This window comes from Rhodotorula toruloides, assembly GCF_000320785.1.
Source record: "Rhodotorula toruloides NP11 unplaced genomic scaffold Scaffold10, whole genome shotgun sequence".
Classification (NCBI taxonomy): domain Eukaryota; kingdom Fungi; phylum Basidiomycota; class Microbotryomycetes; order Sporidiobolales; family Sporidiobolaceae; genus Rhodotorula; species Rhodotorula toruloides.
The window spans coordinates 104,150-129,365 of NW_015622970.1; the positions used below are offsets into that span (position 1 = coordinate 104,150).

At 62.4% G+C, this 25,216-nt stretch overlaps 9 protein-coding genes across 9 annotated transcripts; 5 read left to right on the forward strand and 4 right to left on the reverse strand.

Annotated features, from left to right (window-relative positions):
- Positions 1-402: 402 nt before the first annotated feature.
- RHTO_00667 (coatomer protein complex, subunit alpha) lies at positions 403-4,774 on the forward strand (the record flags this gene model as incomplete). Its single annotated transcript, XM_016414351.1, has 7 exons — positions 403-420; positions 582-723; positions 905-986; positions 1,084-1,263; positions 1,353-1,432; positions 1,490-2,922; positions 2,984-4,774. The coding sequence occupies 7 exons, from the start codon at positions 403-405 to the stop codon at positions 4,772-4,774; spliced, it is 3,726 nt and encodes a 1,241-aa protein (XP_016273507.1).
- A 207-nt stretch (positions 4,775-4,981) lies between these two features.
- On the reverse strand, positions 4,982-6,010 carry RHTO_00668 (NADH:ubiquinone oxidoreductase, 17.2kDa subunit; the record flags this gene model as incomplete). The annotated part of the gene is made up of 5 exons (XM_016414352.1): positions 4,982-5,076; positions 5,134-5,586; positions 5,640-5,720; positions 5,801-5,839; positions 5,935-6,010. 5 exons carry the CDS (start codon positions 6,008-6,010, stop codon positions 4,982-4,984), a joined length of 744 nt encoding a protein of 247 aa, XP_016273508.1.
- Positions 6,011-6,323: 313 nt separating this feature from the next.
- RHTO_00669 (uncharacterized protein) lies at positions 6,324-8,432 on the forward strand (the record flags this gene model as incomplete). Its single annotated transcript, XM_016414353.1, has 9 exons — positions 6,324-6,579; positions 6,634-6,707; positions 6,769-6,870; positions 6,929-7,032; positions 7,091-7,116; positions 7,175-7,571; positions 7,633-7,822; positions 7,888-7,902; positions 7,977-8,432. The coding sequence occupies 9 exons, from the start codon at positions 6,324-6,326 to the stop codon at positions 8,430-8,432; spliced, it is 1,620 nt and encodes a 539-aa protein (XP_016273509.1).
- Positions 8,433-8,825: 393 nt separating this feature from the next.
- Positions 8,826-11,298, forward strand: RHTO_00670 (uncharacterized protein; the record flags this gene model as incomplete). Its single annotated transcript, XM_016414354.1, has 9 exons — positions 8,826-8,958; positions 9,017-9,096; positions 9,154-9,189; positions 9,311-9,414; positions 9,480-9,502; positions 9,556-9,937; positions 9,995-10,184; positions 10,257-10,271; positions 10,330-11,298. The coding sequence occupies 9 exons, from the start codon at positions 8,826-8,828 to the stop codon at positions 11,296-11,298; spliced, it is 1,932 nt and encodes a 643-aa protein (XP_016273510.1).
- A 539-nt stretch (positions 11,299-11,837) lies between these two features.
- RHTO_00671 (cell division control protein Cdc28) lies at positions 11,838-13,640 on the reverse strand (the record flags this gene model as incomplete). The annotated part of the gene is made up of 10 exons (XM_016414355.1): positions 11,838-11,927; positions 12,002-12,143; positions 12,234-12,397; positions 12,465-12,629; positions 12,774-12,779; positions 12,866-12,989; positions 13,126-13,265; positions 13,331-13,347; positions 13,428-13,459; positions 13,531-13,640. 10 exons carry the CDS (start codon positions 13,638-13,640, stop codon positions 11,838-11,840), a joined length of 990 nt encoding a protein of 329 aa, XP_016273511.1.
- A 335-nt stretch (positions 13,641-13,975) lies between these two features.
- RHTO_00672 (Neugrin-related protein) lies at positions 13,976-15,457 on the forward strand (the record flags this gene model as incomplete). The annotated part of the gene is made up of 1 exon (XM_016414356.1): positions 13,976-15,457. The coding sequence occupies one exon, from the start codon at positions 13,976-13,978 to the stop codon at positions 15,455-15,457; it is 1,482 nt and encodes a 493-aa protein (XP_016273512.1).
- A 930-nt stretch (positions 15,458-16,387) lies between these two features.
- RHTO_00673 (glutamine synthetase) lies at positions 16,388-18,489 on the reverse strand (the record flags this gene model as incomplete). The annotated part of the gene is made up of 9 exons (XM_016414357.1): positions 16,388-16,404; positions 16,469-16,515; positions 16,579-16,830; positions 16,895-17,268; positions 17,341-17,426; positions 17,494-17,662; positions 17,964-18,005; positions 18,286-18,321; positions 18,436-18,489. 9 exons carry the CDS (start codon positions 18,487-18,489, stop codon positions 16,388-16,390), a joined length of 1,077 nt encoding a protein of 358 aa, XP_016273513.1.
- A 1,126-nt stretch (positions 18,490-19,615) lies between these two features.
- Positions 19,616-22,365, reverse strand: RHTO_00674 (protein of auxin efflux carrier family; the record flags this gene model as incomplete). Its single annotated transcript, XM_016414358.1, has 10 exons — positions 19,616-19,685; positions 19,762-19,866; positions 19,937-20,305; positions 20,370-21,183; positions 21,301-21,438; positions 21,531-21,716; positions 21,782-21,794; positions 21,904-21,958; positions 22,099-22,122; positions 22,199-22,365. The coding sequence occupies 10 exons, from the start codon at positions 22,363-22,365 to the stop codon at positions 19,616-19,618; spliced, it is 1,941 nt and encodes a 646-aa protein (XP_016273514.1).
- A 433-nt stretch (positions 22,366-22,798) lies between these two features.
- Positions 22,799-25,188, forward strand: RHTO_00675 (protein kinase-like domain protein; the record flags this gene model as incomplete). Its single annotated transcript, XM_016414359.1, has 6 exons — positions 22,799-23,533; positions 23,589-24,218; positions 24,273-24,290; positions 24,345-24,419; positions 24,477-24,916; positions 24,981-25,188. The coding sequence occupies 6 exons, from the start codon at positions 22,799-22,801 to the stop codon at positions 25,186-25,188; spliced, it is 2,106 nt and encodes a 701-aa protein (XP_016273515.1).
- Positions 25,189-25,216: the final 28 nt, after the last annotated feature.

The following is a 25,216-nucleotide window of genomic DNA, read 5'->3' on the forward strand; positions in this document are numbered from 1 at the left end:
GTCGTCTCGAGAGATGAGGAGAGGAGGAGTGGCACGGCAAAACCACCTCCTGCGCCCGTTCGAGCGGCTCACCTGGGATGCTCGAGGGTGCAGAAGACGATGAGAGCAACAGCGAGGCCGACAGGCGGCGTGTGAGCGAGAGAGCGGGTTGTGGTCCTGCTCAAGCTTGTGGTCTCAAGGACGACCCACCGCGACTTGCTGCGACTGGCTTGAACTCGCTCGGACGTGCACAGGGCAGCACGGGACACCCTCCAGCCGACTCCAGCACACCGGAAACCCCTCCCTCCGCGCACCTCGCACCCTCTCTCGTCCTCTCGCTCGCGACCACGTCCCACATCGACCCGCTACGCCTCGCACTCGCCCGTTGTGACTGAGACGCGTCCGCAGGGACTACCGACAGCCATGCAGATGCTCACAAAGGTGCGCGCGAGTCTGCCAGCGAACGAGCCACGCAGCAAGGCCCACTCCCCCGCTCGCTACGTCGCGCTCCTCGTCTCGTCGGTCCACAGCTCAGGCGGACCAGAAGCTGACGCTGTGCACTCCCACATGGTCACTCTCGCCACGCGCAACAACAAACCCAGTTCGAGTCGCGCTCGAACCGCGTCAAGGGCATCTCGTTCCACCCGCGCCTCACCCTCCTCGCCGCGTCGCTCCACTCGGGCTCGATCCAGCTGTGGAACTTTCAGATGGGCGTGCTGGTGGACAGGTTCGAGGAGCACGATGGTGAGTCCGCCTGTCTGGCTTTCGTGTCGGCGGCGGGAGGCTCGTTGGACACCCTGAGGCAAGCGGTTGTGCGATCCGAGGCGGAGGGAAGTGCCGCAGGGTGCCACGTCGACGCGACCTCCTCAAGCAGCTGCCATACTCTCGCCGAGCTGCCCGCTCACATCTTTCCGCTCCCTCGCAGGTCCCGTTCGCGGTATCGACTTCCACCCGACCCAGCCGCTCTTCGTTTCGGGCGGTGACGACTACAAGATCAAGGTCTGGAAGTGCGTACCTTTGCATGTACGACATCGCGGACCCCGCCTTTGCTGATGAACTTTCGCCGCTTTCCCTTCTCCTCCTCCCCTTCCTTCTGCCAAACAGCTACAAGACCCGCCGATGCCTCTTCACCCTGCACGGCCACCTCGACTACGTCCGCACCGTCTTCTTCCACCCCGAACAGCCGTGGATCATCTCGGCCTCGGACGACCAGACGATCCGGATCTGGAACTGGCAGTCGAGGACTTGTATCGCCATCCTGACAGGTCACAACCACTACATCATGTGCGTCTGAAGCCCATATGCGGTGTCGGCGAAGCGGACCTTCCGCTGACGGAAACTGACGCCTATCCGCCCGGGTTGGTGTTCAACAGGTGCGCGCAGTTCCACCCGAAGGAGGATTACGTCGTCTCGGCTTCGATGGACCAGACTGTGCGGGTGTGGGACATCTCGGGTGCGTGATCTCGCCGAGTAGAACTTCATTCCGCCCGCTCACGCTTTCCCCCCACAGGCCTCCGGAAGAAGTCGACAACAGCGGCGCCCCTTTCTTTCGAGGAGCAGATCCAGCGTGCGAACGCGGGTCAGGCCGACCTGTTTGGCAACACGGACGCGGTCGTCAAGTACGTCCTCGAGGGCCATGACCGCGGCGTCAACTGGGCGTCCTTCCACCCGACTCTTCCCCTCATCGTCTCGTGCGGCGACGACCGCCAGATCAAGCTGTGGCGGATGTCGGAGACTAAGGCGTGGGAGGTCGATACGTGCCGCGGACACTACAACAACGTCTCGCAGGTGCTGTTCCACCCGAAGCACGAGCTCATCATCTCGGACTCGGAGGACAAGACGATTCGCGTGTGGGACATGACGAAGCGCACGGCCGTGCAGACCTTCCGCCGCGAGAACGACCGGTTCTGGGTCCTCGCTGCGCACCCGAAGCTCAACCTCTTTGCGGCCGGCCACGACTCGGGCCTGATCGTCTTCAAGCTCGACCGCGAGCGACCCGCCTTCTCGATGCACGCCAACATGCTCTTCTACGTCCGTGACAAGCACGTCCGCGCGCACGACCTCTCGACCGGCCAGGACACGAGCGTCGTCTCGGTCCGCCGCCTCGGCACGCAGTACCAGCAGCCGCGCACGCTTTCGTACAACCCCGCCGAGAAGGCCGTCATCGTCACGTCGGCGTCAGACAACGGGCTGTACGAGCTCGTCCGCCTGCCGAAGGACCTTGCGTCGGGCGAGGTGCGCGACTCGGCGAGCGAGGGGAAGCGCGGGACGGGCCAGTCGGCTCTCTTCGTAGCGCGCAACCGCCTCGCTGTCCTCGACCGCCAGGCGCAGACGATCGAGATCCGCGACCTCGAGAACACGATCACCAAGACGATCAAGTGTCCCGTCCAGGTCCAGGACATCTTCTTCGGCGGCACGGCGAGCCTCCTCCTCTCGACTGCGACGAGCGTCGTCCTGTACGACATCCAGCAGCAGAAGGTCATCTCGGAGATTGCGACCCCGCTCGTCAAGTACGTCGTCTGGTCGAACGACAATTCGATGGTCGCGCTCCTCTCGAAGCACACGATTGTCCTCGCCAACAAGACGCTCGGCAACCCGAACTTGATCCACGAGACGATCCGCATCAAGTCGGGCGCGTGGGACGACGCCGGCGTCTTCCTCTACACGACGCTCAACCACATCAAGTACGCACTCCCGAATGGGGACAACGGCATCATCAAGACGCTTGAGCAGCCCGTCTACCTCGTCCGCGTTAAGGCCAAGACCGTCCACGTCCTCACCCGCGACGCGCGCGTCGAGGCGGTCCAGATCGACCCGACCGAGTACCGCTTCAAGCTCGCCCTCGTCCGCAAGAACTACGACGAGGTCCTCCACATCATCAAGACGAGCAACCTGGTCGGACAGAGTATCATCGCGTATCTGCAGAAGAAGGGCTTCCCCGAGGTGCGTCTGTGCGCCGTTGCTGCTCCCGTGCTTCCGCTCATCGAGCCGGTTTCTCTCGCAGATCGCCCTCCACTTCGTCCAGGACAAGACGACGCGGTTCGATCTCGCCATTGAGTGCGGCAACCTCGACGTCGCGCTCGAGATGGCCAAGTCGCTCGACCGCGAGGACACCTGGGCGCGCCTCGGCCAGCAGGCGCTCAAGCAGGGCAATCACAAGATCGTCGAGATCGCCTACCAGCGCACGAAGAACTTTGACCGCCTCTCCTTCCTCTACCTCGTCACCGGCAATGAGGACAAGCTCGGCAAGATGAGCAAGATCGCCGAGATGCGCGGCGACCCGATGTCGCGGTCCCACAACGCGCTCTACACCGGCAACGTTGAGGGCCGCGTCAACGTTCTTGCCGAGGCCGGGATGACCCCGCTTGCCTACATGACCGCCAAGACGAACGGCCTCGACGAGCTCGCGCAGCAGATCCTCGAGTCTGCCGGCTTAACCGCCGAGGAGGTCGAGCCTGTCCTCCCCCCCTCGCAGCACCAGCGTTCCACCCTTCGTCCCCCTCGCCCCGTTAACCCGACCGCCGACTCCAACTGGCCTTCCGTCGGTGTCACCGAGTCGTTCTTCGACCGTGCGCTCGCTGCGGCGGCGAATGGTGAGCCGACTGGTCTTGATGCGTACGACGAGGAGGACTTGCTCGAGCAGGCGGTTGCTGGTGAGGAGGGCGGATTGGCATGGGCTGCGGAGGACCGCCTGGACAAGCACGAGGCGCAGGAGGCGGAGGACGCGTGGGACCTTGCGGGCGACGAAGATGGCCAAGGTGACGGAGCAGACGGCGAGGCGTTCGGTGCTGGCGACGGCGGAGCAGCAGACGGTTTGGCTGGCGCAGGAGCGAGTCCCGAGGACGAGCTGAGCGGGCCCGTGCAGCCTGGCATTCCGGAATCCGAGCTGTGGGTGCGGAACTCGCCTCTCGCCGCCGACCACGTCGCCGCCGGTTCGTTCGAGACGGCGATGGGACTCCTCAACCGACAAGTCGGCATCGTCAACTTTGCGCCTCTCAAGCCCCTCTTCCTCTCCGTCTATCGCTCATCCCGCCTCTACCTCCCCGCCGCCCCTTCCCTCCCGCCTCTCGAGATCCCCTTGCGACGGAACGCCGACCGCAACGAGCCGCGCTCCGTCCTGCCTGTCGCGACGCTGTCGCTGCAGAGCATCACGCAGAACGAGCTTCGCGCGGCATACGCGGCATTCCAGCGCGCCAAGTTCGTCGAAGCCGCCGACATCTTCCGCTCCATCCTCCAGTCGCTCCTCCTCGTCCTCACCGAGACGGCCGCGCAGGCCGCCGAGCTGCAGGAGCTCGTCATCGTCTGCCGCGAGTACCTGATCGGCCTTTCGCTCGAGATTGAGCGACGACGGATCGCGGCGCAGCCCGAGATGCTCAAGCGCCAGCTCGAGCTCGCCGCCTACTTCACCCACTGCCGCCTCCAGCCCGCACATCTCCAGCTCGCCCTCCGCCTCGCCATGACGACCTTCTCCAAAGCCAAGAACTACCCGACCGCCGCCTCGTTCGCCCAGAAGCTCCTCGACCTCAACCCTGCGGCAGCGGTTCAGCAGCAAGCGAACACGGTCATCTCGACGGCGAACAAGTACCCTCGGGACGCGATCGAGATCGACTATGACCTGCATCAGCCGTTCGACGTCTGCCCCGCGAGCCTCACGCCCATCTACGCCAACGCGCCCGCCGTCGAGGACCCCTTCACCGGTGCGCGGTACCACCCGCAGTTTGCTGGCCAGGTCTGCCGGGTCAGCGGCGTCAGCGAGATCGGCAAGAGCGCGGCCGGCCTCAGGAGTACGGTCTAGACGTGCGAAGGAGGCTCCCTTTTCTGCTAGACGAGTCGTGGTGGGCCCAGCTCTGATACCCTGTTCATCCTTCATCCGCTTTCTCGAGGCGTTTTTCCTTTCCGCATCTGTAGTCCAGCAGCACACTTCCAAGCAAAACGCGCAACGACGTTGCCGTCTCTACAAGCGGTCTGGTTGATGAGAGTTGCTGTGCGAATCGTACGAGTGCTACTCCCTCCGCCTCGCTGGTGCCGAAGGTGTCCATCCTGCCGGCTGGTGCGCATCGCCGGGGTTCCCTCGCAACGGCGTCGGGTTCTCCTTGGCTGTGAAGGCGTACGAGTCAGTCCCGAAATGCGTTGAAGGGAGAGAAGCGGACGCGCCGACCTCTGCCCTCCGCTTCATCGCCGCTTCCTGCTCCTGCCGCCGCCGAATCTCGGCCATCTCCTCCGGTGTCGCGCCCTCAGGAGCTGCCGCTCCTTCTGTTCCACCACTCTCGCCCGTCCCGACTCGCCGCGCAATCTCAGCAGCTCTCTTCCCAGCAATCTCACCCGCACCGCCGTCTTTCAGGGGCAAGCCCTCCTGACTTGGCTCAGCCGCCGGTTCCACTCCTGCTTCACCCGATCCTTGTCGCGTCACAGCGCCACGAACAGCCTCAGGTGCCTGCAACAGCGCGGCCTGGTGCGCCTCCGCCAATCGCATCTTCTCCTCCCTGTACTCCTGCTCGAGCCGCTGCACGTTCTCCTGCAGTTTGAGCTGTCGCTGGACGTCTGATTGTAGCTCTTGAAGAGTCGGTGGATCACGTCGAGTTCGTCGAAGCCAAGAGGACCATTGAACTGCGAATCGGAAGTTAGCGAGGCGTGGAAGCGGTGTGACCTTGCGAGCGCACCTGGGATGGACTTGTAGCCGTACTCAGACAGCGGCTCCGCCTTCAAATACTCGACATAGCGCTTCGCCTGTCTCCACTCGTCTGTTGCGATGAGAAAGTCGAAGGGGCGCAAGGTCAGCGAGGACGGCTCGGGTGTGCTCAGCTAGAGACAGTCTGCTCACTGGGAGCCTCGGGGTGTGGACGCTCGAAGAACTCGTTCCCTGCGAGCAGTCGATCGTGCGAAAGAACAAGCGGAAGGCGATGAAGTCGATGAGCGCGGGTGCGGCAGCAGCACAGCACGGCAGGACAGGCGCACCGTTGAGGTCGGTTCCCTGGAAGTGCTTGTACTTGCCCAGGCGCAGTCGGCGTGCAGCAGAGCGGATGAGCGACATCGTGAGGTCGTCGTTGTCGGCGAAGATGCGGTACGCTTCCTGCGCTTCACCTCGACAGAGCTGGCGGGCTCAGAAGGCTACGGAAAGTTCAATACGGCTACAAACGACCTGTCAGGAAGCTGCGCCTCGCGTGGCACGCTTTGTGGGCGACTGCCTCCTCGCCCTCCCTCCGCTGAGTTCGTCCACGGCTCCTGTTCAGGAAAGGACGCCGTCGCCGACTCCGTGGACATGCCGTGGACCACGTGGGACGTGCGGTCCTCACTCGCTCTCTCTCGGCGCTCACCAGCCTCGCTGTTGACCCTCACATCGCGAGATGGGCGGCCACGACCACTACCGCAGGCCCAGTGTGATCGTTGTCGAGGCGAAACGGACTACGACGAAAAAGCCGTCCCGCTCACGGCCGTCCCAGCAGTCACGCCGTGATGAACCCTCTCGTGCTCCTGCTGGCTTCGTCAAACTAGGCGACTCTGGCCAGGACGAGTGCTACAGGAACGGCTACGGCGTATACGCGCTCACGAAGAAGCTGCTCGCGAGTGCCAGGCTGCCGTCGGACAGGGTCATCTTGACGGGTGCGTTCCACCTTCCGACCATGTCTCCGTTGTGCTGACCAAGGCCCTCCGCAGGTCGTGCCGGTCTGTCCGCTTTTTTGCGAGCGTTCTCCCAGCACATTGACACGCCGCTCTACTGCGTGGCTCAGGTGTGTTGCCAACCGTGGCGCTCACGCTTTCGGACAGAATTCTGACAGTCCGTGGTCGCAGACGGGCTTCTCGATCGTCCTTGACGAGCTCATCCCGAAGACGACTGTGCACGCGATTCTCAACTCCAGCCATGCTGTCTGCATCCTTCACGGCTTGTGCGCGGTGCGTCCGACATCGACGAGCCCTCCGAAAGCACACTTACGCTCCTGCTGTCTGGCAGGATGAGCGACCAGAGTATCGCATCACGGAGGCCCGGTACGCTCACGACCACGCAGACCAAATCATGTCCGGCTGCCTGAATATCGCCCTCGGCTCAGCTTCCAGGTGCGTTCTCTTGCCATCACAGTCCCACACTCCCTTCTGACCGCCCCTCCCACGTCAGGAATATCGTGATGAGTGTTGCGGGGCGTGCGTACACGCTCTCACCCGGTTACGAGCCGATTGAAGTGACCTGCGTCTTGCAGAGATCTACCTCGGCGAGACCTTCTCGCCCGAAGCGATGCTGTTCGACCACCCTCACGACTGCGACGCTCTCTCGAGCCGCTACTGCCAAATTTCCGTACCTTGGTACGGTTGCGACTCGCGAATTCCGCCGAACATCAAGACACGCACGCCGCCCATCTTCCTTCTCATGTACCTCTCCACCTTCTCGACCTCGACGCCACTACATTCGTAATTCCTCTGAAGCACCTCTCCCCGAGCGACCTCCGTACTTGCTTTGCGACCGGCGCAGTCGACTTTTTCTGCTTCTGGCCGCTCGTCCCGCTGTTCTACCTCCGCATGAAGTTGGGGGACACTCGCCAGTTCGACGTCCTCAGGAAGGCGAGGCTTGACCATACGAGCTTTGCGGAAGTCGGCAAGATGTGTGTCACGGTTCATCCTCGTGTTTTGATCGCTTGCTTACGCTTTTTTCTCCTTTCGCAGGGTCTCGCCTCGAGTGGTAGCCGAGCTGCTTGGCTTCACTCGCGTTCTCGTCGATCTCGACAAGGAGGACATCGTCGCGAGCGCCGCCACGAGATGGGCGGAGGGGACATTCAGGTTGACGATACATGAGGCCGAGCGATGGAAGCTCTTCGTACGGTACACCATCAGCTGGGCTGAACACATGCTCGAGGTGCGTCCTGCGATGCCTAGCCTCCGCTTGGACTGGTAGTTAACGCACGGCGCTTTCGTCTCCAGGTCATGTTGGGCGAGGCAAGTCGAGATCGGCCGCTTGGCTGCGCATGTCGCTAACCGTTTTTCCTTGCCTCTCTCCGCATGACAAGCAGCCCGAGTCTCCTCCCAGCGAGTTCCACCCCCCTCACCGCGACGAGCCGTCTCGCGGCCATGATGATCCTCTCCCCCGTTCCCGCTCAACTCGTTCCGCACGCCCTACCTCAAGACATGCTTTGCCACCGTCTGTCGATGGTCCTTACTACTCGGATCCCTCCTCTGACGAAGACAGCCGGGATGGCTCATCGACGGATGAAGACGTCTACAACTTGCCGCCGCTCCGCACCAATGCGCGACCAAGCAGGACGAAGGAGGACCCGCAGATTAGCCGTCGATTCGCTGGCATCCCTGCCCCTCAGCCCTACACGCCTTCGGGCGAAGACGAGGCTTCGAGGTCAACGAGGAGGAAGAAGACGGACAAGTCGTCGAGCAAGTCGCCCGCGACGTTCTTCGGCGTGCCCATCGTTCGCGACAAATACAGACCGAAACGTCACGACTCTGGCCGACGATAGTTCAGGCGTCCAGTTGTCGGGAGTCGCCAATCTGCGCCTGGGAAGCCTCCCTCGTCTCTGCCACCTTCTGACCTTCCTGACTTTGCAACTTCGACGACTCCTCAGCCATCGCACGCCTTCGTACTTCAGGCCATCGAGACTCTCTACGACAGCTCAAGCATCCGTGCCTTCGTTCACGCGACGTCGCTCACCTTAGGACTCGGAGCGAACTCGGAGGTTGCTCATACTTGTCGCCGTTCGCCTCCTCTTCCATTCTCCGGCTTCTCCGCAATCAACTCCTCTTCCACGCGTCAACGTTCGCGGTATCGGTCCGCGGATTGTCCGCCTCGTCCCCTTCTGCCTCGTTCGTCCCTTCTGCCACCTCCTGCCGTCGCGCTGCCCAGGCGGCTACTCATGGCGAACTCTCAAGGCACGCTCTTCATACGCCTGGGCTTCCCGGATGAGGACGAGTGCTACAGGGCGGGCTACTCGGCCTTCCTTGCCCTCGAAGATGCGGGCGTCCCAGCGGCTACCATGACCTTGACGGGTGCGTCCGCTGTGGTCCGAGCCTCAGATTCCCGTCCGCTCACCTGCGGATACTACAGGGCGAGCTGGACTATCGGCCCTTCTGCGCGCCTTCTCGCACGATCTCGGGATGGACTTGCTCTACATCGCTGAAGATGAGGTAAATTGCTGTTCAGGTTTGGGTGATCACAGGATGCTTACCCTCTCTTGCCTGCAGAAAGTCTTCACCCTCGAGATCGGTGATGTCGAGGCAGTGCGGAAGCTTGCCACCGTCAAGGAACCCTTGCCGTGCGCCTTGCTGCCGATGCGAGAGGCGAGTCGCTACTCCGTCCGAGCGCGACTGTTGGCTAACTATCCTTGGCCGGCGCTTGCAGAAGGATCGGACTGAACAGCGCCCGATCAAGGTGCGACAATGGCGCACGAAGGATGGGCAAGTGATGCCGACGCATCTGAGTGTGGAGATGAAGGAGGGAGACGGGTGCGTCGAGGGCGGAACACCCGAGCGATCCCCTTCTGGCGCTGATCCCGCTCTCGCGCTGTCAGGTCCGGCTGGGAGGGTGTGGGACGTAAGTGCGGGTCCCGATCCCTACTTCCACTCGCTGATCCCGCTCCGTCGCAGAGATTCCGACCGACTCGTCAGAATGGCCGGAAGCCGGCTTCCTGAAGCCAGGCGCACTTCGCCACATCAACGACGACCTGTGCCGGATCTACGTTTCCTGGTGGAAACCGCTCCCTCATGTCAAGAGCATCGCCGTCCGCTCCGCGCCCGTGCACTTCGTCATCTTCCTCGACGCCTTTTTCCACGATGCGGAGCTTGGACTGCCGTTCAACGACGCGAACGCCTTGGCAGCCAGGTTCAAGAAGCAAGACGTTGACTTCTCCTCTTTCTGGCCGCTCATCCAGTTGTTCGGGTTGCGCATCCAGCTCAATACGGCAGGTCTGGCTACGCGGATCGAAGAAGCGAGGTTGGACAACTACAGCTTCGCTCGGCTCGCTAAACGGTGCGTCTCGACAAACTTGCCATGCTTGACGGACCCCAGCTCACCCAGTTGCCGCAGTGTATCTCCGCATGTTCTGCAGTCAATGCTTTATTGCGCGCAGGCGCTCGAATCGGCCAATCACGACTCCAAAGTCTCGCGGGCGTGTGCGAGTTGGGCGGAGCGCGAGTACGATCTCGACGCGACTTCGCGAGAACCGCTGGGTATCTGGACCAGGCGGACAATCTCCTGGATTGTGTATCTCCTCAAGGTTCGCTTCACGGCTCCTCACGCTCGCCAACCGAGCGGTCCGCTGACATGCGTTTTCTTTCCACCTTCGCAGATCATGAATGGCGAGGTGTGCTGCCCTCTCTGCTTGCCTCTCGATCAAGTCTTCAGCCTATTCCGTTGTGCAGGGCCCCGTAGTCGACAAGTACCTGGAGAAGGCGAGGGAGCGGGAGCGTGTCGCCTTGGCCCACGACCCGCACTCTGCCCCCTCCTCGCCAGAATTCGACCGACCTCACCCCGCACACTCGTACCCCGACACGCCGCGCGACTCTCGCCACACGCCACCCGACAACTTCGACGACTCCGGTCCGAGGCGATCCCGCTCGAAGCGCCAGCCGAAAAAGTCTCGCCCTCACCGCTCCTCCCGTCCCGAAACTCACCCACCGCCAGACGACGACGGATTCACCCCGAGCGACATCGCGGAGATTGAGCGGCGCCCGAGGGAGAGGGCGAAGCAGCAGGCGCCGAAGTACAATCGAGCGGAGGACTGGGACAACCTCTCACCGCCGCCTCCGCCATCCAGGCATCACTACCGCCCCCTCGACGACCTCGACCGCTCGCCGCCTGCGGCGCTGAGGCGGAACTCGAAGTTTGAAGGCGGAGACCGTCGTCGCGGTAGTGCGAACCGCTACTTCGCGGCCAAGCACGAGCCAGAGCCGTACTACCTCTCGCAGGCTGAGGATGAGCCTCTCCCGCCTCTCTCGAGTCGCAAGAAGAAGAAGGCGCCGGCGACGAAGAGCACGAGGGATCCCTGGGCGGCGGACGAGTACGAGCGCCGTGGGACGAGCGGGCATGCGTATGGGTCGCCTGCGCCCCACCACGGCACTCAGCCGGTCTACCACGAAGACTCCTCCTTCACCGACGACGACGACGACGCAGACGACTACATCGACCCCCCATCCTCGTCTCGTCCGCTCTCGTCCCGCCCGCTCTCCAAGCCGACGTACTACTCCCGCCACGCCGACTCCTACGGCGACGACGCAGGCGACTACATCAACCCGCCTCCGTCCTCGTCTTCCAAGCCGCTAGCCAGGCCGAAGCACAAGTCCAAGCCCACGCAGTCCTACTACACCGATCCCGTCGCTCGCCGTCGCTAGTAGACTCCGCTCGTTCCGCACCGTATCGTCCTCTCTCCGTAGAAAGCATCCGCATCCCTCTCGTTCCGTCCCGTCTCGTCTCGTCTCCATTCGTTTCTTCTCCCCTCATCTCGACCTTTCGCAAGAGTCCTGCAAAACTAACAGTGGTGCGCCGTCGCAAGCGTGATGCGTGAGCCATGCACAGTGGACAGCGATGTCTTCGCGAGTTCGAGGCTGAGAGCGTCGCCTGCACGGAACAAAGCTGAGTCGTTTCCTCTCGCCTCCCTCTTCCGACTCTCTCGACGGCACGCAAAGATAGGAGATTTGGGAGCGGAATGCGAGAGAAGTACATGATAGGAATGCAATCGGGAGGACGAGTGACGACGAGATGCGAGCCTGGACGAGATGAGGAGGACGCCGGGGCGAAGGTGCGCCGTGCGTCGACGGCGGCGGTGGTGATGGTGGCAAACATACGAGTCTGAACGAGCGAGGAGGTGAAAGTCGAAGGAGATGCGAGGCTGAACGATTGCGGGGCGAAGAGGTGAGGAGAGAGGGAGGCATCATGCCCCGTATGCGCCGTGGTCGAAGTAGGCGCTCTTGAGTGCTGCTTTCGCGCTCATACGCTTCGACGGGTCGTACGCGAGCATTCCCTGCGCACCTCCCTCCGTCAGCCATCTCCCCTCCGAGCAGGAAGGAGGCAAAGAGGGAGAGGGAAGCGACGCACGATGATCAACTCTGCGCTCTCCTCCGTGCACCCCGGGACGTGGTCCATGATGTCCTTTGCGTGCCAATGCGGGAACGTCGTCTTGTAGTCCGGGAGGTTGGTCACGCCTGGCCAGACGTCTTCGTCCGGCGTGCCGAGTAGTCTGCGCGTGCGCGCTCACCATCAGCTCTCTCGCGGCGTCGGAGGGAGAGGGGAAGAGGGAAAAGGGAGAGCAGAAGGGAAGGAGACGCACCGGAAGATCCTGAAGATCTCGTCAATCTCCGAGTCGCCGGGAAAGAGCGGCTGGCGCATGATCATCTCGGCAAAGATGCATCCGACGGACCACATGTCTACGCCTGTCGAGTAGTGTCGCGAGCCAAGGAGGACTTCGGGCGCGCGGTACCAGAGCGTGACGATCTGTCCCGAACCCAACCCAACGCATCAGCTTCCAATGCCTCGCCCGGAAAGGAAGAAGGAAGCGCACCTCGTGAGTATAAGTCCTCAAGGGAATGCCAAACGCCCTCGCGAGTCCAAAGTCGGCCAATTTGAGGTTGCCCTCTTTGTTGATCAGGAGGTTCTGAGGCTTGAGGTCGCGGTGGAGGACGCGGTGCGCGTGGAGGTAGTAGACGCCGCGGATGAGTTGGTAGGTCTGCGCTCGAGTGACGGGGAGGGGAAGGGAGAGGAGGTAAGGGTGTCAGAACACAGGGATTTGCAGAAAGAGGCGGTCGAATAAAGTGTCCGCGCTCCACGACCGCCTCAACGATGTCCTGCGCCTGACAGCCTCGAGACTCACGAATTTCTGCGCTCAAGACCAACATACTCGAGTCAGCTCACGCCCTCCTCTTGGCGACTCGCATCAACAACCCCTCGAGAGTGTGCGCGCACCTTGACAATCTCCGGCCCCATTCCATCTCCGTCTCCAACCTTGTCCATGTAGCGCTTGAGGTCGAGGTCGAGGAACTCGAAGACGAGGTAGAGTTTCGTGTCGTGGTGGGTGATGTCGAGCAGCCTGCGAGTGAGCGAGCGAGAGAGGCAAGTCAGTTGCTTCGCTTCTCAGGAAAAACCCATGCGAATACGCTTCGAAGGAAGGCGATAATCGTAGACCACTTGAGCTCCCCAAGCGAACGAAGAAAATCGCGCCGCACCTAACGACATTCGGATCCTTCATCTCCTTCAACAGACTAATCTCCCTGATCGCCGTGCTGGGCACTCCTTCGTCCTCTGCCTCGAGCCGAATCTTTTTCAGCGCGACGATCTCGCCGGTTTCTTTGTTGCGGGAGCGGTACTGCGCCGAGATGAGGGAGGGGGGGTTAGTTTGAGAGTGAGGAGGAAGGGAGGGGAGGGACGCACGACGACGCCGTAGGTACCTGCGTGCGTGGAGGGGCAAAAGCAGGCCGGAAGAAGTGCACGAAGGGGAGAACGGAGCGACGAAGAGATGTCAGCCAACGGTGGATCCAGCGAGTCTCGTACAGCGCCCTGCTGCCCGCCGAGTCCCGTCCATGCCGTCCTGAGTCCACCACCATCTCCTCCACTACCCGGTCTACCCGCACAGTGCGCTGCCGTCGTCCGAGCCTTCGCCCATCGCGAGTTGAGCGAAGGTTGCGAGTCGCGACTTGCCCTCCCCGACCTTTTCGAGTCGCTCGTACTTGTCGAGTGACATGGTTGTAGCTGTAGCTGAGTCTGTGTGTGCTGCTGTAGCTTGCTGAGCGAGTGAGAGACGAGCGGGAGGACGAGGTTGAGAGAGACGCGTCCTTGAGCAGGCGACTGGCCTCGAGTGCTTGGTTGACAATACGAGTCTGTCTATGAATGAGTTGTACACGCTCTAGAGTTGCCAGCTAGCTGTACGACGCGCTGTGTGATTTTCTCCATCCCGCGCTCCTTCACCGCCATCGCCCGCTCGGTGCGCAACTTGGACTCGCGCGCTCGCTCTCACTCGCTTGCTGGGGCTGCAGAGGCTATCAGAGGACCACACAGGCTACACAGAGACTGCGGACCATGGCAGTCAGGCGCACCCTCGCCCTCGCAGCGCGCCCACTCGCCTGCTCTCGCTCGTCGTCCTCATCGCCTGCGCTCGCCTCTCACCCCTCCGTGCGACGCCGCCCCTTCTCCTGTACCCCCACGACCCACTTCCAGCAAGGCTGGGACACCTTTGACGACGAATCCGCCTTTGCGCCCGCCACCACCCTCCCCGCTCCCTCCGTCGACCCCTCTGCCGCCCCCTTCGTGCGGCACCACCTCGAGCGACGCCCGACCCCGCCCTCGAGGCGCGTCCCGACCCCCGCCTCGCGCGAGTTCAAGCAGCGAAACGCAGACCGCTTCGTCGACGAGGAACCGGCCCTCCCTCGGCAGGGCACCGAGTCGACCTGGCGCGACTTGCACCCGCAGCACTTGCACGACTTGAGGTTGCAGATCCTGAGACGAGGGGCGCGCACGCCGACGGATGCGGATCTCGACGCGGCGTACAAGGGTTGGTTGAAGCGCGCCTACAAGGAGCGCGAGTCGGGGATCTTGCAGGAGATGAAGGAGATTCAGAAGGAGGACAAGCGGAGGGAGCAGCTCGACTTGGCGTGGGAGTGGGAGAGGCAGGTCGCTGTCAAGGCGGGGATTGCGAGGACCGAGGAGGAGCAGATCAAGGACAAGCGGGTGCTCGAGCGCCTCGAGGCGAGGAGGGAGGAGCACATCCGTGCCCAGGAGGAGATGCGCGCCGAGGAAGAACGGCGACTCGAAGCGGGCCTGCCGCCCCTCTTCCCCGTCGACGAACCCCAACCGGACGAGCCGGAATGGAAGAAGCGCGTCCGGGCGAACAAGCTCAAGTTCCAGACGGGCTGGGCGCCCCCGAAGCGCATCTCGCGCGAAGCGATGGACCTCGTTCGGGTGTTGCACAAGTCGGACCCGGAGACGTACTCGACACCGAACCTGGCGAGCAAGTTCCGCATCAGTCCCGAGGCGATCCGGCGCATCCTCCGCAGCAAGTTCGAGTTGTCGGATGAGGAGCGCGTGAGGCGCGAGCGCAAGAGGCAGGAGGAGAAGCGGGCAGAGACGGCGCGGCGGCACATGGAGGACCGCCAAGGTGGTTCGACTTCTCCACCCGTACAGACGTGGGGCGGAGACCGCGCAGCCGAGCGAGCAGAGTTGCAAGCAATCAGGGACGTCACGGCCGCCGACGCATTCTACGACTCGAACGGCCAGCCTTGGAACCGCCGCGATCCGAGGATGGCGTCGTGGAGGGACGGGCGGTCGTCGAGGTTTGGCGGTGGCGGCGGCTCGCGCAGTCGGGACGACGGTGCGCGGTCGTACGCGCCTCGGACGGACTCGCGCTCGTCGCACGGCGGCGACTCCCGACCTCCCTTCTCTCGCGACTCTCGGCCGCCCTTCTCCCGCGACCGCCCCTCCTCCTCCTCCAACCGCGGCGACTCTCGCCCAGCATATGCGCCACGAGAGTCAGCTCCTCGCTCGTCCTCGTCTGAAGGGCGGTAGCCTTGGTTGACGAAGGCGGTCGAGTTGGGTAGGTATGTGTTGGTGTTGGATGGGATGCGGGACGAGTTCAGCAGAGGCTTGTGCGAAGGAGACGAGCAGACATGGGAGGGCGGAGAAGGGATCATGTAGCAAAACGCAGTTTCCGCATCTTTCGCATTCATAGCACCATTCCAGCACACCTCATCCCTGCTACGAGTCTACGAGAGGCCGCAATCCAAGTCGAGGAGCAAGGCCGCGGCGAGCATCCCTCGTCTCGTTCGGTCGCTCCTCGTCGCTGAGGAATCCGAGCTGCTCTCCGCTCCATTTCCGACGACGCAAGAGATCTACTCGTCAAGCTCGTCAGAACAAGCGCGACGTCTCCCACCCTCCTCCTCTCTTCCCTCAATCCCTCCATCCCCCATCTCCGCAACCTATCTCGTTTCTCGTACATTCGCTCCACTTGCGCAAAGACGAACCACAGCCAGTAGACCTACAGCAAAAGACTGTTCTCGAGCTTTCGCCATGACCCGTTCTCCTCCTTCCTCCGTCCCTTCCCCTCGGCGCTCGTTAATTCGTCCACCCATCTCGCGCCGCAAGCCGATCCCCCCTTCAGAGCCGTAGTAATCCCCCGCCCTCCAATACCGGGTCCGAGGTCCTCCGTCCCGTCCTCCCGTCTTCCCGTCCTCCTTCCTAATCCCCCGCACTTCCCTCTCGTCTCTCGCTCTCGACAGTGTAGCAAAGAAGGGTGGAGATGTGTCCATATTGTGAGATTTCAAAAGCGCGCCACGCAAAAACGAGAGGAGAGCCAAAAAGCGAGATCAGAAGAGCAAGGAGGAAGGGAGGGGGTGAGAAAGCACAGAGTTGGTTCGCGACGACGTGACCGATCCGAGAGCGTCGAGAGGTTGGTGTAGAGAACAGAGAGGAGGAGTGGGAGAGGGCTACAGAAGCATGTTAGGCAGAGAGGAGGGCTGTGGAACGCGTTCAAGTCAGTTCCGGGTCGCGGGAACGACAACGACAAGTTCTGGGACGTACTGGTCTGCACCATGATGTCGCAGACGGAGTAAGGGTCGATCGACGCGCTGCGGAGGCGAGACGAAAGTCAGCGACCTGCGACCGACTCGAGAAGTGGAAAGGTTACGCACGCCGGACGGCGGTCCTCAAAGTATCCCTTGCCCGCAAGCGCCACACTCTTCGGCACACGAATCGACGACCCGCGGTTCGCGACTCCCCACGAGAACTGACCAATGTGGCCCGTCTCGTGGCGGCCAGTGAGGCGGAGGTCGTTGTCCGAGCCGTAGACTTCAATGTGCTGCATGTGGCGCTTCTCGAGCTTCTTGATCATCTCCTCGATAACCTTCATGCCGCCGTCGGCGCGAGTCTCGGCGGTCGAGTAGCTGCGAGACGAAAGCGAGCGTCAGCGAGCTCCCGAGTTGAGGTAAAGGTGCGCGCGCGACGCACTTGGTGTGGCATCCGGCACCGTTCCAGTCGCCCTGGAGCGGCTTGGGGTGGAACGAGACGGTGACGCCCCACTCCTCGGCGATACGGACGAGGAGGTAACGGGCCATCCAGAGGTGATCGCCCATGTCCTTTCCAGCACAAGGTCCGACCTGGAACTCCCACTGCGAGGGCATGACCTCTGCGTTGATGCCCGAGATGTTGATGCCGGCGTAGAGGCAAGCGCGGTAGTGCGCCTCGATCATGTCGCGAGCAAAGACCTTGCCGGCGCCGACACCGCAGTAGTACGGTCCCTGGGGACCGGGGAAACCGCCGACGGGCCAGCCGTAAGGGCGGCCGTCAGAGCCGAAGATGGTGTACTCCTGCTCGAGGCCGAACTGCGCGGGCGAGCGAGCGAACGAGCGTCAGCGAGGGAGCGGCGAAAGATGGTCAAGGTCGCGCCAACGCACCCAGGGGTCCGACTTGGACGCAGCCTCCATCGTCTTCATGCACGAGTAGCGGTGGTTGTACTTGTTGGGCGTGCCATCGTTGTTGTCTGCGCGGCGCGCCCCAAGACGGGTGAGCCTCTCTCCCAACCCCGCTCGACCGCACTGGGCACTCACAGGTCTCGCAGATGACGATGATGTTGTCACCGCGGCGGAAGGGATCCCGAAAGTAGGCTGCGGGGCGGAGGAAGACGTCCGAGTTGGCGCCCTCGGCCTGGCCGGTCGACGAGCCGTCAAAGTTCCACTCCTTGAGGTCGTCGATGGACGAGACGGGTCCGTCGAGGGTCTGTTTGCGCGAGAAGGGGCAGAGCGTGTGAGTTATGCGAGGGACGAGATGCGACGGATGCCGCAAGAGGGCGGGGTTGCGGGGGTCGTTTCTGCCAAGAGCGAGAGCAGGGACCGTCGAGCGAGGACAGCAGCTGTGCGCTCCTACGCTACAAGGGAAGCACGAGTGTTCTCCAACGAGTTCATCCCCGCGCACAACCTCGCTCGCGCTCCGGGACTGGCCGCAGTCCGGCGATCCCGCTCCGTTCGCCACGGCCCCCAAGTCGCGCAGCCAGCCGAGAGAGAGAGAAGTGTCGGCGCACGGTAGTCTTGCAGCGGAGACCGTTCTCGGCGTCAATCCAGACCTGCGAGAGGGCGAGCGAGCGAGCGAGTTGCCGGCGCGAGAGAGGGTTTGGGACGAGCGTGCGATTGAGTCAGTTTACCGGCGCACGCGACTCGTCCCTCCTCACCGCGCTCGAGGGAGAGAATGGGGAAACGCACGTATTCCTGTCATCGAGAACAGCACATCACACGAGCAAGCAAAGGAAAGAGCCAGGCAAGAAGGGTCAGTCCCGGCCAAGTCGGGTCGGTCGGCGGGGTCCGCGGTCACTCCGCGCGCTCGACGAGGAGCAGCGACCAACGCACAGCCTGGATCTTGCCACCCTGCGGCAACTCCATGTACTGCGAGATGCGCGCGCATGGTCGCGTGGACGGGGGGTTCGTTGGACGGGGAGGGGGTGTGCGATAAGGGGCGGGTCAGCTTGTGCTCGCGTTCGAGTGAGAGGGCGTGCGCACCTTTTGGAGGAGGTCGGCATGGGTGTGGTACGGCGAGAGTCCCTGGTGCGCCATCGTAGCAGTCTGTAGCTTTGGAGAGGTGGTGGTGGGTGGACGAGGCGAGGCGGTGAAATCGCTCGAGGGACAAGGTGACAAAACTCGCAGCAGACGTGGCACAGTTTCGCACTCGTACCCCTCGACTCGCTTGGGCTTGCGCTGGTTGTGCTCGCTCGCCCACTGCTTGCGTTCCTTTCTCCACGCCCAGCTGCTAACCCTGTCCACCCGTCTCCTCCCTCTCCTGCACCCCAGCCCAGCTCGAACGGACAAACTCGACGCCGGCATTTGATTCACGAGCTGCGCACACCGTCACCCTCCCTTGCCTCGCGTTCGGCCGCCACTGTTCCTGCTGTACTGTTCTTGAACGAAGACGGACAGCCGCTCGCTCCCTCGCTGCTCCTCCTTGCTGGAACGCAGTCGAGGTAGTTTCGCTCGCGCTCCTAGACTCTCTTGTTGCGTCGGCCGACCTTTTGCTAGACTCGCCCGAACGCAGCGCACGCGAAGCTCCTCGAGCTGTAGCTGCAGAACGGTGCATGAGACTCCTTGGAGGGAGGAGAACGAAGGGGAGGCGAGGAGGAGCTTATCAGCGTCGAGGGAAAGGGGGAGAGGGAGGGACCTTCTCGGACTGCTCTCTCGCTCCACACACTGGAGGTACTCCTGTGCGATACATCCTACGCTGGCTGCTGGACTCGATCATTGTCGACAAAAACTCGAGCGGATGTAGGAACGTACGCAGCCGACTCCTTCCCACCTCCTCGCTTCCTTCGTCTCGCCCGACTTGAGGTGCTTGGTCTCGTGTATCTTCCTTCCTCCTCCCGCTTGTTATGTGCTCGCTCATCAACGCACACCAGCGTGCCGACTAGACCGCAAGCCGATCTGATTGGCAGGACGGAGCGCAGAAGATGCTCTCTTCTTCTCCTCCGCTCGCTGGCCGAGGACTCTTCGCAACTATGGGGAGGACTAGTTCACCAACCCAATCTCTTTCCCTTCCTCGCTTCTCTCGCGCAAACCAAACCAACACTGCGGACCAGTGCAAGCGAGCAAAGCAGTACTCGGATAGTTGCTTGTATCGTGCAGGCAAATCGCCAAAAAGAGAGAGATAGTCTGTACAAGCGCCCCCTCCCGTCCCTCCCTCTTCGAGTGCTTAGGTATGCGGATGTTGCAACCCGTCGATCCACAAGGCTGCGAGGACGAGTACGATAGTCGATGGTGCGCTGCGCAGACCAAGCACGCACTCGTCAGCCCAGAGAGAAAGAAGGGAGAGAGTGAAGGAAAACGGAGGGAACGCACGTGAGCAACGCATAGCTGACCAGCAGTGTGCGGGAGATGAGTTTCTCAAAGGTCGGGCCTGCGGCTGAAGAGGTGATTTGCGCGAGGGTGATTGCCGTCGGGGATCTGTGCGCGCCAACCAACTTGTTGATCAGTCCACATGCCGTGCGAGCAGAGGAGGGGAACAGGAGCGCACCCGATGAGCAAGCACGCGACGACGACGAAAACCGGGTCGTCCGCGACGTTGACCGTTACCTTTGCGTACCACGCAAAGAGCGGAATCAACACGAGCGGGACAACAACCATCCTCGAGACGACCGCGACAACGACCGTGCTCGTCTCGCCTTTCGCCGTGTCGCCGTCGCCGTCACCGTTGTTCTTGCGCGGCTTGAAAGGCTTCTTGACGAGGTGCAAGAGCTTGGACCGGAACGAGCGTGGGAGCTCTTGTTCTTCGCGGCGGAGGGGAGAGGTGTCGGCTGCTGAGGCGGCGGAAGGGCGGTAGAAGTAGGCGCCGAGCGTGACGAGCGTGATCGGGACCGAGCACGACCCTGCCGAGCGGATGGCGCTGCGCAGCGAGGACAACATAGTCAGCAGTGGTTCTCCCGAGCAAGAGACATCGCCGAACGCACCTCTTGACCGGCTCCGCCCTGTTCAAGACCGACTGAAGCGGAGGGATACACGCGACGACGAGACTCAGAACCGCCGCCCAAAGAGGCACGGTCATAAAGTCGGCCACCTTGGCCCAAACCCTCTTGGTCTTCCTCCAAGCCCTCGAGGTGCCCTTCTTGACGCGCATAAAGAACGGCGAAGTCGAGCCTGTGCTGAGCCAGCGACGCCCGAATCCGCGCCGAGCGCCCCACTCTGCGTCTTCGTCGTCCCATCCGGACGACGCGAGACTGTCGTCCCCTTCGCCGTCCGCATCCTCGTCCTCGTCGTCGAAGGATGCCGAGTCGGCGCTACTGCGCAAGGAAGAGGACGAGTAGACGCTCGGGATGGGCGTGTTCGGGAAAGATTGGAAGATGCGGGTACGCTTCCTGCGCTTCTGGGGAGTCGACAACGCGCCTTGGTCGTCGGCGTGATCGGTCGTGTCAGGCGGAAGGGGGACGAGTTTGCCGGTCCCGTTCGAGCTGGTCGAGGCCGACGGATCAGGCGCGAGAGTCGACGACGAAGCAGTCGATTCACGCGTCCTCCTTGCCCCACCACCATTCTTGAGGATCGTCCTCCGCACGCTCTCGCCGTTCCCGTCTCCCCCCGAACTCGCGAGCAACCCGTCATTCTCCCTGTCGTCCGTCTCGTCTTCCCTCACTCCCGGTCCGACTTGCTCGCCGCGCTCGGGGTCCCGCTCGGCGCTGGTGTCACCCGTCGGAGACTGGGTCTCGGCGGAGGAGAGGAGGCGGACACCGATGGACCAGCGGACGATGATGCCGAGCGAGGAGTAGAGTACTGCGTAGTCGAGCCATCATTTGGAGAGTCAGTCTTGCTCTGCGCAAGCTCCTAGCGAGTTGACCCCAACGAAAAGAGACGGATCGCATGAGGAGGAGAAAGCGGGGACCAACTCACCGAGGTACGTCAAACCCCTTCCGAGCATTCCATCCCTCGTGTCATGCGGACCCCACGCGAGCGGGAGTTTTTCGCCGATGAGGGACTGGAGGAGCGCGATCGGGAGCGAGTTCGAGTTCTGGAAGGTCGCGCAGGCAACTGTGAAGAGGGTGCGGGAGCGGTCAGCGATGCGCGTCCGTAGGAATGCCGAGAGACGACACGAGATCAAGGTAGAGGTGAGCGAGACGCACTTGCAAAGTCCCTCTGGCCCTTCTTCAGTCCCGCAACCCGTCCGAGGAGGTACGCAACGCCCGCCGAGAACGCCGAGACGAGGCAGAAGCCGATCGGGATGATGTACAGTTCGGCGAGCTTGTCGGGTGTGAGCGAGAAGGCGACTTTGTTGAAGAGCAGGCAGGGCGTGAAGAGCGAGGTGTTGACTGCGGGGAGAGAGGGAGAAGCGGTTAGCTGGGCTCGGAGGGTGGATGGGCAGGAGCATGCGCACTTTTGTTGAGCGTCTGGAGACGGGAAGTAACGTGTCAGCCTCGCCCGTACACTACGCAGCCGCTCTTCTCGCAAGACGGCTCCGAGGAAGCGACAGAGCGACGAGGCGCCGGCCGTACTCACCTTCTTCGCCTTTGCATCAACGATCCCCTTCTTGGCGAGATACCATCCCACTGCGCTATTTGAACGAAGCAGGAGCGAGCGAAAGAACAGTTCGAATGCGCAGCACCGCCACGGCGCGTTCGGTCGAGGTCAGAGAGAGTGACAAGGCGTCAGCGGGCGCTCGTACGGCTGAGGATGGACAATGAGGGCACGCACCAGAGGATAGCGACTTCGAGGATGCTGTACATGGCGCGAGAGGGCGACAATCAGCCTTTTGAGATGACGATAAGACGACCGTGGCGAAGTTGGAGCGCACCTCTCTACGACGACGCTGATGAGTGCAGGCAGCGGGTTGGCCTGGCTGGGCTGCTTGGGCACATGGGCGAGCGCATCGAGAGCGGCTGAGGCGGTCGAGTTGGCTGGGTCTGTGGTGGGGGCGAGCAGCGAGAGGAGAACGGGGCTGCCTGGCAGCAAGATGCCCATCGGATGGTCACGCGGTGTACTCTGGTGAGCTGTCGAGCCTGGTCAAGCCACTCCCAGCCAAGTTGCGAGCGGAGGGACAAGGCTGGCCGCCTGCTGGCCTTCCACGGACTTGCGCTGTCTTGTTCAGTCGTTCGCTCAGCGGGGACAGGCGACGCTACGCGCTGTCCTTCTGGAGCTTATCTGAATGCGCAACTGTCGCTCGGGTCTTCGCACGACGTGTCTTCGTCGCGTTCGTGACTTGTCGGCGTCGACCATAGCAGCGTTGCGGTGCGTTCGCAGCAGCACTTTGATTCTTGTATGGCCGACTGAGTTAGCTCGTTCAATTCCACAGTCTCACACACCAATCCCCTGAAGCGCCCTCTCCCTCGCCGCCGACTCCTCTTCAAGCTCAGTTTCTTCCTGGCTCCTCTCAACCTCGCTACCCGTCATCACGATGGAGGACCCTGCCCAGTCTTCACAGGCTTTGTCCGCAAGTCTTGAGCCTGCCGATTCTGCCGACGCTACTCGAATCCAGCTGGACGAGATCCGGCGCCAACTAGGGATTCCGGTTCCCGAGTTCATTCTGGACCTTCAGGGGAAAAGGCGCAAGTCGTCCGACGCGCGGCGCAGGCTACACGCTTGCGACTTCAACGGTCAGAAGGGTGCCATTCCGCTCTCCGTCGTCCGCCTCGATCCGAACTTGAACGTTCCAGCGGTCATCGGCGCCTCCGTCGAAGACCTCGTCGTTCGCCTCGAAGCACAGCATGCAAGCATTGGCTCCCTCCGCCAACGTTGCCTCGAACCGCTTGCTGTCGGCATCACCTACACGCACGAGTTGAACCTCGAGTTGAACCTCCTCAGCGCCACCGGTACCGCAACGCTGAGCGTCCTGGAGGCTCTACGTCCAGGCGAGACTTGGCGAGTCGAACACGACACGGACATCGGACTACCCCTGGTGGAAGCGGACCTCGTGTGTCGGCCGGTCGGCAAGCTCTGGCTTGGAGCTGTCACGGAGGTGAAGGGTTGGCCGGATGACGAGTTCGAGGAATTGCACGCCTATGCGACCGCTATGGACGCCTTCCCGGTCCTTGCAACCTATGTCAAGGACAAGAAGACGCAGTGCGTATACTGGTCGGAATCCGAGAGCAGGTGGTTGCCGGCTCCGCCACATTTGCGCACGATGGTTCAGGTCCGTCAAGCTTGCTTTCGTCCTAGACGCAACTGACGCATTTCGTGCCACGCAGATTTCGGCAATCATCTCCAGCCGGATCATCGTCTCGAAATCGCAGAGCCAGAAGCCGGATGGCGAGCCTTTCGAGCCGAAAATTGTCCTGCCCGTGATGACCGGCACGCGCATCTTCTTCGTCGCCGGCCTCGTCGAGTACATCAACTCGCTGCCCTACTCCCGCCTCGCCATCTCGCCGATCTACAGCCTCAACCACCGCCCCCTCCGTTCCGTTTTGACGGGCATCGCACTCTACCACGTCGACACCGACACACTCGCCGTCCCTCCCTCACTCGACTCGGCACTCGTCTGTGGCTCGACGATCTCCGCCGCCGCTGTTCAGATGACCGTCGAAGCGGCAGAGGCGCTTGCGGACCTGCAGAAGCGCCGCTCAACGCTCTCGAGATCGGCGAGAAAGCCGCGCCGTATCGACGAAGCTGAAGAGGACGACGACGAAGGTGCGGGCACGTCAGGAGGAATGGGACCTGCGGGAGGATCAGGGACTGCCAGTGCGCAGGGAACATCGGGAGGTGCAGGGGGCGTCCGTCGTTCAAGTCGCTTGAAGAGGTTAAGCAAAGGCACCGCTTCGAAGAGCGAGGCGCAGGAAGAGGAACGGGAGGTCGAGGAACGTACGGGCGAGCGGTTCGAGGTGCATCGCCTTTCACGCTCGATCCTGTGTGGCAGTGCTGACTCGCCTACGCAGCGTACACCAAATCAGCTCGTGAGCAGTCATGTGACGCCCTTGTGGAGCGATAGCTGACGGTCTCTCGCACAGACTTCGCTCTTCATCGTCGTCCGGACGTCCGAGGGCCACGCTACGGCTCCGATGCTGTTCTTGCATCATGACGATGTCTGTTACACCCTTCAGCTCGGCCAAAGGCGTGGCTAACGCTGCTTCTGCGTGCAGCTGGGATCTAGCCTGTCGTCGCGCAGCTCGAGCGACGATGCCTTCGACGATCACGCCTACCCCAGTCCTTCGCGTTCAGCCGCAGACCTGACGCCGGACGATCGCGAGCTTTCCTCGTCTGTGCCATCCGCCAGCGTATACGCTCTTTCCCCGCCCATCGATCCGCCCGTCGTCCTCCTCGACACCCTCCTCTACAACTCGGCGTCGACACAAGTCTACGGTTCGAGCACCACGGGGCTTGCTGTCAAGCTCGTCGAGATGGGTGACGAGGCCGAGGAAGAGCTGATTCGCGAAGCAGAGGTTTACGAAGACATACAACGTTCGGCGGGCGACTCTTCCGCCTTCCTCGTTCCTTTCTACGGCCTCTTCTCGGCATTCTCGGGCGAGATGGCGCTCTTGACCGGACTGGGCGAGCCAGTGGAGGACTGGTCACCTTACAAGTGCGCGTGGTTTCGTGCTGACTGATCCTCCGTCCTCGAGCTGACGGTTTCTCGGCCTATGCAGGAGCGACATCATTCACCTCGTCTCGCGGTTGCACTCGGCGGGTTACACTCACGGCGATCTCGCGTCGCGCAATATCGTCAAGACTTCGGCAGGCTTGCGTCTCGTCGACTTGGGTCGCGCGACGAGGGCGGACCGCGAGGAGATGGAGTGGGAGATGACTGAGTTGAAAGCAGTGCTGGAAGGTCAAAAGGAGGAGATCGAGTACTAGGATTGCCGTTGTACTGCCCAACTCGACG